The 12,360-nt window shown below is 40.2% G+C and overlaps 2 protein-coding genes across 5 annotated transcripts; both read right to left on the reverse strand.

Annotated features, from left to right (window-relative positions):
• Positions 1-4,404: 4,404 nt before the first annotated feature.
• Positions 4,405-6,167, reverse strand: LOC139661586 (E3 ubiquitin-protein ligase TRIM21-like). 3 transcript variants are annotated; one of them, XM_071540066.1, is made up of 2 exons: positions 5,941-6,167; positions 4,405-5,907 (listed from the first exon to the last, which is right to left on the reverse strand). In XM_071540066.1, the coding sequence occupies exons 1-2, from the start codon at positions 6,165-6,167 to the stop codon at positions 4,527-4,529; spliced, it is 1,608 nt and encodes a 535-aa protein (XP_071396167.1). In that variant the 3' UTR covers positions 4,405-4,526. The 3 variants fall into 3 exon arrangements, with proteins under 3 accessions (XP_071396167.1, XP_071396169.1, XP_071396166.1); XM_071540068.1 differs by having other exon boundaries at positions 4,405-5,363; positions 5,478-6,167; XM_071540065.1 differs by having other exon boundaries at positions 4,405-6,167.
• Positions 6,168-8,600: 2,433 nt separating this feature from the next.
• Positions 8,601-10,480, reverse strand: LOC139661588 (E3 ubiquitin-protein ligase TRIM39-like). Of its 2 annotated transcripts, XM_071540073.1 has the most exons (2): positions 10,254-10,480; positions 8,601-10,220 (listed from the first exon to the last, which is right to left on the reverse strand). In XM_071540073.1, exons 1-2 carry the CDS (start codon positions 10,478-10,480, stop codon positions 8,837-8,839), a joined length of 1,611 nt encoding a protein of 536 aa, XP_071396174.1. In that variant the 3' UTR covers positions 8,601-8,836. The 2 variants fall into 2 exon arrangements, with proteins under 2 accessions (XP_071396174.1, XP_071396172.1); XM_071540071.1 differs by having other exon boundaries at positions 8,601-10,480.
• Between the last annotated feature and the right edge of the window lie 1,880 nt (positions 10,481-12,360).

Below are 12,360 nucleotides of genomic sequence, written 5' to 3' on the forward strand. Positions count from 1 at the left end.
AGCCAACTTTGCTTACCTTTGCAGTTAGGACTGTGTTGTCGCAGTCCTTCGGTCGAAATGTAAACAAATCCTGCACCCAGCCATTGGTGAAATGTCTGTGGGCTTCAAGGATTTGTATTTTCTGAACTGTTCACAGGTATACGCACTTATACCGTAAACAAGATAGTTGGTAATATCCAAGTACGAGGTTGGAGGCAGCAATGCAGGGTCAGCACTCCAACTTTTTGCTGTCAGGTCGTATGGATCAATGTTGTTAATAGATGACAATTTAGCCAAATAACGGTCCCTGGCATACTTGCTGAGTTTGTCTCGGTATGGTATTCTCTCAAATTTGCTTCTGCTTCTCCAGTTTGACGATTTAATGGGTTGGATAACTTACAATCTCGTTTTGTTTACATCCATGGACTGTACCGCTCAGGTAGCTATCGGTAGCTATACCTTCAAAATGGCGCCTCGGTGACGTCACAGATAACGCACACACGTAACTGACAAAGACCGATAGGTTTTTTAGGTTAGTATGCCTACTCTATGTTACTCTTACTTGGGTAGGGAATATGGAATAGGGGAAACATTTTCCACAATAACTATTAATTAATGCCACTTAACTAAAATAATATCACTATATATCACACTAACTAGCTAACTTTAGCTTAATCTGAAGCTACAGGCAAACAATTCATTGGCAATGTGCCTCGTTCTCCTCAAAGTAAAGTTGTCACACATTTCACTTTTATTTTGACGGTTTAATTTTACTTCCGGTTCACCCTCTCCATTGATTTCAGCCACCTGTGGTCTTCAATTCGGAAGGGAAAATTGGAAAATGGAAATTACACCAAACCAAAAACGAGCCGTTTTTCCACTTTCTTCCACTTGATTTTCAATGTTCATGGACATTGGAAAAACGGAACACGGGCCCGTTTTCTTGTTTTTTTGTTTTTGGTTTAAACGGAAAAACGGAATATTGGCCCGTTTTTTCGTTATTTCGTATTTGGTTCAAACGAAAAAACAAACGATCAAAACGTACACAGGCCGGCTATATTGCGCTTCATTGAAATCTTGCCGGTAAAAAATGAACACAGGAGGTTTTCAAGTTTGTGTTATCGCTGTTTGTTTAAACACAGTAAATATTATCCGCTGTACTCACCCCTAGTTCTATTTTCTTTGGAGAAAAACGCAGAGAGACTTCTCTCGACTGCAGCAACGTTGTCGTTTCGAGGCTTGTGTGCCGTCAGTTTAAATAAGAATAACACTTCCGGTCATTTTTTTCAGAATAAAAGCGCAATTTCTACAAATCCGCTAAACTCAAATATTAACTTTTTTTTTCTATGTAGTCCAGAAATGCCAAATCTCTGTCCAAGTGTTGAGGGGACGGTTATTATCATGGAAAAACATTGTACAGATTGTATAGTTGCATTTTGCTACTTGAGCATTTGTTTTTTGTACAAAAGTATTTTTTAGTCAAAATTTGAGTATTGTAGATTTGTAGAAACTACGCTTTTATTCTGAAAAACCTGTCCGGAAGTTTTAGTCTTGTTTCGGCTGGCGGAAATGCGTTACACTACAGCAAATAAGACTTCCAGTTTGGGCGTTTTGCCTTCAAAATAAAAGCGCGATATTTTAAACATTTATAAATACTGTTTTAAACCAACTTTGCATTTAATCGTCAAATTCACTGACACTGTACAGTTGACCTTTCATTGTAACTGCACACGTTCTATGTCAAAACACTCCTGCAGACTGTACTTTCACTACAATAACATTTAGGTCCAAGCTGTTTAAGAAAAATCATAGCAGACCCTCAAAGTCAGCCATACTCGAACACTGTGACATTTGTAGAATAAAGTATCTATGACACATATTCAAAACACACACATTAGTCTCAAGTCAAGTCTTTTTCACACTGTAAAATTTTTATTTTACTGGTTTCTTATACTAATACTTAGTAGCAAAGTTGCAAAGTGCGAAAAAAGGGTAGATGTGTCTTGCTCCATCAGGATGTTAGTGTGTAGAACTTGTGCTGTTACAATGAAAGGTAACTTTCAACTAAATTATTACAACAATTCTTATCTGTCTATAGACAATACAATATGAAAGAAGTGAAGGGGACTGAATTAATTTCAAGGCATAGTATGCAATACAAAGAAGTGTCTTTCAGGTTTGTGGTTGGTTCACATTGCCTCAAAATATAGTTTTAATTTATAAGATGAGGTAGAAGAGCAACTTGTTGCAGTCATCATACAGTATGGCTCTACTGCTACATACTGTGCTACTCCACTTAATATGATGTAGGGCTGTAGGCTATATCATGCTTGTTTTTATTTCATTCCTCATTAACTTGAAAATGTGGGTAAATTCTAGAATCACAAAGTAGAAGTTGGGTGATTTTAGCAGAGTATTCTATTTAATCACAGCTAGGCAAAGGCAGGTATTTATACATTCATGAACATTTACATGTCCAATTACCAAATCAATGACTCCACCTAAACACATGCAGACACACCCCTCTAGCTCAAGTAGCTGCTAAGAGCTTGGCCACACAGCCCAACTGCTTCATTTACAATTCAGTTCATGCATTCATTTACAAACATGAGTGGTGACAGTGGCTTAATCTGTCTGATTCTGACCTGCTATGACCCAGGGTGCAGAGAGTGAAAGTCCAGGTGTTTTGACATAGAACGTGTGCAGTTACAATGAAAGGTAAACTGTACAGTGTCCACTTTATTCTACAAATGTCACAGTGTTAGAGTGTGGCTGACTTTGAGGGCCTGCCATGACTTTTCTCAAACCACTTGGGTCCAAATGTTAGTGTGTAGTGAAAGTAGCCTACAGGTCTGCAGGAGTGTTTTCACATAGAACTTGCGTAACGCGTCTCGCTGGCGGCACACAAGCCCTCTGTTTCCGTCACTCCGCTTTTTACTGCAGTTAGATTAGTAGGATGTTTTGGTGCACAATCAATTTTGATCATGATTACAGTAACATACTTTTGACAGAAGATAAATTAAATTCATATCATTCGTTTGAATTATAGTTTAAAACTCACTGTCGCCCAAATTGTCACCCAGTTTGACACTAAATGTCCCATTAGGGGCGGCGGGTGGCTTTCTTTCTTGTTGCCTAATTCAGTTTTAAAGAAGACACTGATGATGATGTAGTATGGAAACGTTTGTCTCTGTTTTTACACTTTTTTGCGGCACCAAGCATGGCTAAATAAATACCATTAAAGGAATTTGCCTCAGACTTTCTGCAGCTCAACTAAACCCAATCTGATCTAATTCAGTTTTAGACATGATTGTAGTGACATTCCTTTGGCAGAAGATCAATTTAATTCACATCTTTCATTTCCCAGTTGTCATCACAGAATCAGTCTGCTGTATTGTCGTCAGTCTTCCTGTGCAGCTGTTCATACAGCAGCACACACCTGAACTCTGTCTTCATCACATCTTCATCATCACAGTGTGAGTGTGTGTGTTGTTGCTTCTTTGATTTGTCGTTCATTCAGAGTGTGATCCTCCTCTCCCAGTGTGTGTGATTCAGGTTTTACACAAGTTGTGTGAATTGTTGAGCCCATCCAGACAGAAAGAACAGAGGAACTGCTCTCTCAACAGCAGACTGCTGACAGAGGACATTTCTGTCACCATCACTTATCATATTCTATAGAGGGCTTTCAGCTGGTAGATGCTGCCCTCTGGCGGCCATATTGGAGGTCCACAGCTCATGGCAACAATGGCTGACAACAGCTGATTGTATTTCTAATCTTCTGATTTGGTCTCATCAGTGTGGAATAGACCAGATTCATTTCTGTGCTCTAACTGCCAATTACCTTCAGAACAATAACATTTTTCAAGTTTTGATATCAGTCAAATGTTAAATAATTTAAGCATTCTGGTAAATAGCAGCCATGTGACCATACAAGTGTGTTCCATTTGTTTTTATTCATTAAAAAAAACCCAATCTTTAAATGTGAGGAACAAATTGCAGAATTACTTCTTATTCATAAACTGCTCTTCAGTAATTGTGTCAATATACAAAGCTCAAAATATGTACAATGATCTGACAATAACACATTTTTAATTTATCACCTAGACATGTTTAAGTGATTTTAGCAGATGCTTCTGATTTCAAATATGACATTACTGTGCAGAGTTATTAGATTAGAATTGATTAGATCAAAGTTTAATGATCCCTGTGGAGAAATTAATCTTTTGCAGTATTAAATTGTAATAGAATACATGAAAAAAAAAAGGATATAAATGAGAAAAGAGCATTAACCATTTTAACCAGAATCTGTAGTCAAACCTTTACTGTATTTAACTTTAAGAAACATTATTTCTTTCACACAAGACATTCCTTTTGCCAAGAAGTAGAAAGCTATAAAATGTTTTTTGTCGTTTTATTACAATTCTCCAACATTAAAATGACTTAACAGTTACCTTAAAAAACAGGAAAACATATATACTTCCCTTGAATATATAAATGTGTTATTTCAAATATCGGTGAATCCTATCTGAGAAAAACTAATGATTAGTCTAATCTGTGTGATTGACAGGAGAGATGATCAGAGGGGCGGAGTTTTTACCACCATCATTAAGACCGGGACCAAAGAATGGGTAGAGTTTCTCAGTGAAGGTGCAGCCAGTAAAGGAGTAGATCAGAGCTGCAGCATCTACATCATAAAAGGAGACCAGACCCTCCTCATAATCCACAAACACCCCCACCTTCTGAGGCTTTGTTTTCACAGAGAGGAGGACAGGAGGGTCAGGATTAGCTTTGTACTCATTTCCATTCCTCAACACTACAATCCAGTAGCCATCCTTAGGACTCAGTGTGATTATTCCCTTCCTGTTGATTGACCCTCTGGCCACTCCTAAATCCCAGTCAGTCTTCCCTTTAACCTGAACCTCGTAGTAAAATCTTCCTGAAGAGAAGCTCTGCTTTCCTAAAACATTGACACAAGGAGAAAATCTCTCTAGGTTGTCTGGGAGATTCTTCTTTACATCACCATGATTCAATTGTCTCCCATCATCAGACAGGATGAGAGTGGGATATGCTGTATCAGGATCCAGAGTCACATCCACTGCATACTGCTGGACCCTCTTCAGCTCAACCTCAAGCAGCTTCTCCATCTCTTTCCTGAGAGTCTCCTCCAGCTGAGCCACAGCTCTCCTCACAGTCCCCTCATATGATGAGTGATGGACACTGACCTCTGTCCAGTCCTTGGTGTGTGGAGGAGTGTTCAGGGATGGGAAGCTTTGGAGGAGGTGGAGGTGGTCTTCAGTGCGTGAGAGCTGCTCCACCTCAGCGGTTCTCTTCATCAGCTCAGAGATTTCCTGTTCCAGCTCTTTGATGAAGCCTTCAGCCTGTTTCTCTGTTGTTTTCTGCTTCTCTTGGATCGTCTCAATGAGCTCAGCCTGGCCTCTCTCCACAGACTGCATCAGAGCGGTGAAGACCCGCACACTGTCTGCTATCTCTCTGTCTGCATCTTCCTTGCTGAGCTCTACTGAGTGTTTGATCTCCTGAATCTTCAGTCGTCTCTCCTGGATCTTCTGCTGAATTTCAGCCTCCGTCTTCCCCAGCTCAGCCTTCTTTCCTTCATATCCTTCCTTCAGAGGGACAAATTGATGTAGCTTGTGGTCTGACTCAGTGCAGAACTGACAAACACACATCTGGTCCGTCTTGCAGAACAGCTCCAGCGGTCTGTCATGCTTCTTACACATCCTGCCTTCCAGGTCCTCCACAGGATCGATCAGCTTGTGTCTTTTCAGGCCCGTCATTCTCTGATGAAGCTCCAGGTGAGTCTCACAGTAAGAGACCAGACACACCAGGCAGGACTTCAGGGCCTTCAGTTTGGTCCCAGTGCAGACGTCACAGGGAACTTCTCCTGGTTTGGCACATCGTTGGTCTGGGCAGCTGCTGGCTTTCATCTGAGCTGACTTTCTGGACTGAGCAGCCATCTCAGATATTAAAGTATTGACATGTAGCTCAGGTCTTGTGTTGAAAAGCTTTTTACACATGGGACACTGGCACTTGACACTAATATCCCAGTGCTGTGTGATACATTTTTTGCAGAAGTTGTGTCCACATGGTATGGCGACTGGATCAGTGAACACATCCAGACAGATGGAGCACAGAAACTGCTCTTCAGATAGGAGACTGCTGGCAGCGGACATATCTAGACACCGAGACCTAAAGTGAAAGTGTGAAATAACAACATTGTTATACAGAACCTTTCAATGATAATAGCTTAACATTTTTACCAGATTTTTTACAACAAAGTAAAGGCAAGTCCGATAAGCCTGCATACCAAATTTTTTTTTAGATATAAATTTTAGATATAAAAGGATTCAGCAGTGGTTTTGGTTGCAGGCGGACACACCCACTGCCAAAAGGTTGACGCCCAGAAACGTCCCAAACATTCAGAAATAATAAAATCCAGGCAGAAGGCAGCAGGCTCTCTGCAGACACACACACTGTCTCACACTACCAATGGGCCAGAAGTCATGATTGAGTAAGATCATTTTTGGATGAGTTTATGCTATTTCAAGGGGGAAAATCCTGCTCAGTATGCCTTTATTAGAATAATGCTGACAGTAATAACAATTATGAAGATTATGGGTCTAACTATAGTATTTTGTGCCTTTCTGGTTGTTGCTATGTGGCCACAGTTTGTCTATTGTGTTTCTTTTTTTATTGCAAAACAGACACACACACATTTTACATTAATTCACAAGTAAAGCCAGCACAAGAATACAAGGAATGAAACATCTTGCATGAACTGTCTATTGTATTTCTTTATATTTCGTGTTTCTCTATATTTCTCTGTGCCATTATGTTTATTCTTATCTTGCTTTGCTGTGCTTTTAGTTTTTTGACAAACATTTTCTGTGTTTCTCTCTACCAGATGATCCAGCCTGTATTTTCCTCTGGGTCTCGATGGCTATATAGGTAAGGCCTCACCTGTGTTCAGCTGACGGCCTGATGAAGACCATGCTGCTCCAAACATGTTGGCTTTTTTAATCTTCCTGTTGGTTTAGCCATGCTGATAAAGGCTTTTTAAATTACTGGACACTCCTTAGCTCTCCTCTTTTTCTCTTTAGGGCTGCCTGAAACGCCAGTGGAGTCTCTTTTTGGACTTATTTTTCTCTATAGCGGAAATCATTTTGACAAAGTTATATTGCGCTTGATTGAAATCTTGCCGGTACAAACTGAAAAACGGGAAGTTTTCAAGTTTGTGTTATCGCTCTCTGTTTAAACACAGTAAATATTATCTGCTGTACTCACCTCTAGTTCTATTTTCTTTGAAAAGAAACAGAGAGACTTTTCTCGACTGCAGCAATGTTGTCGTTTTGAGTTACTTTCACTTTCTATTCCGGAATGTGCCGCTGAAACTCTCCTCTGTTTCCAGTGTCGCTCCGCCTTTTACTGCCGTTACATTAGTAATGTTTTGTTGCCAAATTCAGTTTTAAGGAAGACACTGATGATGATGTAGTATGGAAACGTTTGTCTCTATGTTTTTGCACTTTTTCGCGGCACCAAGCATGGCTAAATAAATACCATTAAAGGAATTTGCCTCAGACTTTCTGCAGCTCAACTAAACCCAATCTGATCTGATTCAGTTTTAGACATGATTGTAGTGACATTCCTTTGGCACAAGATCAATTTAATTCACATCTTTCATTTCCCAGTTGTCATCACAGCATCAGTCTGCTGTATTGTCGTCAGTCTTCCTGTGCAGCTGTTCATACAGCAGCACACACCTGAACTCTGTCTTCATCACATCTTCATCATTACAGTGTGAGTGTGTGTGTGTTGTTGCTTCTTTGATTTGTCGTTCATTCCGAGTGTGATCCTCCTCTCCCAGTGTGTGTGATTCAGGTTTTACACAAGTTGTGTGAATTGTTGAGCCCATCCAGACAGAAAGAACAGAGGAACTGCTCTCTCAGGACATTTCTGTCACCATCACTTATCGTATTCTATAGAGGGCTTTCAGCTGGTGGATGCTGCCCTCTGGCGGCCATATTGGAGGTCCACAGCTCATGGCGACAATGGCTGACAACAGCTGATTGTATTTCTAATCTTCTGATTTGGCGTCTCATCAGTGTGGAATAGACCAGATTCATTTCTGTGCTCTAACTGCCAATTATCTTTAGAACAATAACATTTTTCAAGCTTTGATATCAGTCAAATGTTAAATAATTTAAGCATTCTGGTAAATAGCAGTCATGTGACCATACAAGTGTGTTCCATTTGTTTTTATTCATTAAAAAAAAACCAATTTTTAAATGTGAGGAGCAACTTGCAGAATTACTTATTCGTAAACTGCTCTTCAGTAATTGTGTCAACATACAAAGCTCAGAATATGTACAATGATCTGACAATAATAACACATTTTTAATTTATCACCTAGACATGTGTAAGTGATTTTAGCAAATTTCCAATATGACATTACTGTGCAGAGTTATTAGATCAGAATAGATTAGATTAAACTTCATTGATCCCTGTGGGTAAATTAATCTTTTGCAGCAGTAAATTGTAATAGGATACATGAAAAAAAAGAATATCAATGAGAAAAGAGGATTAACCATTTTAACCAGAATCTGTAGTCAAACCTTTACTGTATTTAACTTTAAGAAACATTATTTCTTTCATACAAGACATTCCTTTTGCCAAGAAGTAGAAAGCTATAAAATACTTTTTGTCGTTTTATTACAATTCTCCAACATTAAAATGACTTAACAGTTACCTTAAAAAACAGGAAAACATATATACTTCCCTTGAATAGATAAATGTGTTATTTCAAATATCAATGAATCCTATCTGAGAAAAACTAATGATTAGTCTAATCTGTGTGATTGACAGGAGAGATGATCAGAGGGGCGGAGTTTTTACCACCATCATTAACACAGGGACAGAAGATTGGGTAGAGTTTCTCAGTGAAGGTGCAGCCAGTAAAGGAGTAGATAAGAGCTGCAGCTTCTACGTCATAAAAGGAGACCAGACCCTCCTCATAATCCACAAACACCCCCACCTTCTGAGGCTTTGATTTCAGAGAGAGGAGGACAGGAGGGTCAGCAGAAGCTTCGTACTCATTTCCATTACTCAACCACACAGTCCAGTAGCCATTCTCAGGAGTCGTCGTGATTTTTCCCTTCCTGCTGATCGACCCTCTGGCCACTCCTAAACCCCACTCAGTCTTCCCTTTAACCTGAACCTCATAATAAAATCTTCCTGAAGAGAAGCTCTGCTTTCCTAAGACACGGACACAAATAGAAAATCTCTCTGGGTTGTCTGGGAGATTCTTCCTTACATCACCATGATTCACTTGATTCCCATCATCAGACAGGATGAGATTAGGATGTGCTGTATCAGGATCCAGAGTCACATCCACTGCATACTGCTGGACCCTCTTCAGCTCAACATCAACACTCAGTTTCTCCTTCTCTTTCCTGAGAGTCTCCTCCAGCTGAGCCACAGCTCTCCTCACAGTCCCCTCATATGATGAGCGATGGACACTGACCTCTGTCCAGTCCTTGGTGTGTGGAGGAGTGTTCAGGGATGGGAAGCTTTGGAGGAGGTGGAGGTGGTCTTCAGTGCGTGAGAGCTGCTCCACCTCAGCGGTTCTCTTCATCAGCTCAGAGATTTCCTGTTCCAGCTCTTTGATGAAGCCTTCAGCATGTTTCTCTGTTGTTTTCTGCTTCTCTTGGATCGTCTCAATGAGCTCAGCCTGGCCTCTCTCCACAGACTGCATCAGAGCGGTGAAGACCCGCACACTGTCTGCTATCTCTCTGTCTGCATCTTCCTTGCTGAGCTCTACTGACTGTTTAATCTCCTGAATCTTCAGTCGTCTCTCCTGGATCTTCTGCTGAATTTCAGCCTCCGTCTTCCCCAGCTCAGCCTTCTTTCCTTCATATCCTTCCTTCAGAGGGACAAATTGATGTGACATGTGGTCTAACACAGTGCAGAGCAGACAAACACACATCTGGTCCGTCTTGCAGAACAGCTCCAGTGGTTTATCATGCTCTTTACACATCCTGCCTTCCAGGTTCTCCACAGGATCAATCAGCTTGTGTCTTTTCAGGCCCGTCATTCTCTGATGAGGCTCCAGGTGAGTCTGACAGTAGGAGGCCAGACACACCAGGCAGGACTTCAGGGCCTTCAGTTTGGTCCCAGTGCAGACGTCACAGGGAACTTCTACTGGTTTGGCACATCTTTGGTCTGGGCAGCTGCTGGCTTTCATCTGAGCTGACTTTCTGGACTGAGCAGCCATCTCAGATATTAAAGTATTGACATGTAGCTCAGGTCTTGTGTTGAAAAGCTTTTTACACATGGGACACTGGCACTGGACACTAATATCCCAGTGCTGTGTGATGCAGTTTTTACAGAAGTTGTGTCCACATGGTATGGCGACTGGATCAGTAAACACATCCAGACAGATGGAGCACAGAAACTGCTCTTCAGATAGGAGACTGCTGGCAGCGGACATATCTAGACACTGAGATCTAAAGTGAAAGTGTGAAATAACAACATTGTTATACAGAATTATTGAATAATAATATCATAAACAAATATTTAAGTTGGATTACATGAAATAAAAACTTAAAAATATAGCGGCATCATGGCCATTTTTTGACTGATTCTGCATCTACTTTCAAACAAAGTAAAGGCAAGTCCAATAAGCCTGCATACCAAATTTTTTAGATATACATTTTAGATATAAAAGGATTCAGCAGTGGTTTTGGTTGCAGGCGGACACACCCACTGACAAAAGGTTGACGCCCAGAAACGTCCCAAACATTCAGAAATAATAAAATCCAGGCAGAAGGCAGCAGGCTCTCTGCAGACACACACACTGTCTCACACTACCAATGGGCCAGAAGTCATGATTGAGTCGGATCATTTTTGGATGAGTTTATCCTATTTCAAGGGGGAAAATCCTGCTCAGTCTGCCTTTAAGTATTAGTAATAATGAAGGAGCTGATATTATCTATTATAGTTACAATGATAATGATGTTAATGCTGATAGTAATGATAATAATGAAGATTATGGGTCTAACTACAGTATTTTGTGACTATCTGGATGTGGCCACAGTTTGTCTGTAGTGTTTCTTATTTTTATTGCAAAACAGACACACACATTATACATTAATTCACAAGGAAAGACAGCACAAGAACACAAGGAATGAAACATGTTGCATCAACACTGTCTATTGTATTTCTTTATATTTCATGTCTTTCTCTATATTTCTCTGTGCCATTATGTTTATTGTTTGCTATCTTGCTTTCCTGTGCTTTTAGTTTTTCGACAAACATTTTCTGTGTTTCTCTCTACCAGATGATCCAGCCTGTATTTCCCTCTGGGTCTCGATGGCTATATAGGTAAGGCCTCACCTGTGTTCAGCTGACGGCCTGATGAAGACCATGCTGCTCCAAACATGTTGGCTTTTTTAATCTTCCTGTTGGTTTAGCCATGCTGATAAAGGCTTTTTAAATTACTGGACACTCCTTAGCTCTCCTCTTTTTCACTTCAAGACTGCCCGAAACACCAGTGGAGTCTCTTTTTGGACTTATTTTTTTCTACTAAGCGAAAATCTGTTTGACGAAGTTAAATTGCGCTTCATTGAAATCTTGCCGGTACAAACTGAACACGGGAAGTTTTCAAGTTTGTGTTATCGCTCTCTGTTTAAACACAGTAAATATTATCTGCTGTACTCACCTCTAGTTCTATTTTCTTTGGAGAGAAACAGACTTTTCTCGACTGCAGCAATGTTGTCGTTTTGAGTTACTTTCACTTTCTATTCCGCAATGTGACGCTGAAACTCTCCTCTGTTTCCAGTGTCGCTCCGCCTTTTACTGCAGTTACATTAGTAATGTTTTGTTGCCAAATTCAGTTTTGATCATGATTACAGTAACATACATTTGACAGAAGATACATTTAATTAATATCTCTCGTTTGAATCATAGTTTAAAACTCACTGCCGCCCAAATTGTCACCCAGTTTGACACTAAATGTCCCATTAGGAGCAGCAGGTGGCTTTCTTTCTTGTTGCCTAATTCAGTTTTAAAGAAGACACTGATGATGATGTAGTGTGGAAACGTTTGTATGTTTTTACACTTTTTTTCGGCAGCAAGCATGGCTAAATAAATACCATTAAAGGAATTTGCCTCAGACTTTCTGCAGCTCAACTAAACCCAATCTGATCTAATTCAGTTTTAGACATGATTGTAGTGACATTCCTTTGGCACAAGATCAATTTAATTCACATCTTTCATTTCCCAGTTGTCCCATCACAGCATCAGTCTGCTGTATTGTCGTCAGTCTTCCTGTGCAGCTGTTCATACAGCAGCACACACCTGAACTCTGTC

The sequence above is a fragment of the Centroberyx affinis genome, unplaced genomic scaffold, assembly GCF_046629955.1.
Source record: "Centroberyx affinis isolate AG114_WGS23_722 - 3 ecotype Tasmania unplaced genomic scaffold, CSIRO-AGI_Caff_v1 ptg003561l_1, whole genome shotgun sequence".
Lineage (NCBI taxonomy): Eukaryota > Metazoa > Chordata > Actinopteri > Beryciformes > Berycidae > Centroberyx > Centroberyx affinis.

Coding starts and splice junctions, on each gene's coding strand:
- LOC139661588 (XM_071540071.1), bottom strand. CDS start 10,480: ATGTCCGCTGCCAGCAGTCTCCTATCTGAAGAGCAGTTTCTGTGCTCC.
- LOC139661586 (XM_071540065.1), bottom strand. CDS start 6,167: ATGTCCGCTGCCAGCAGTCTCCTATCTGAAGAGCAGTTTCTGTGCTCC.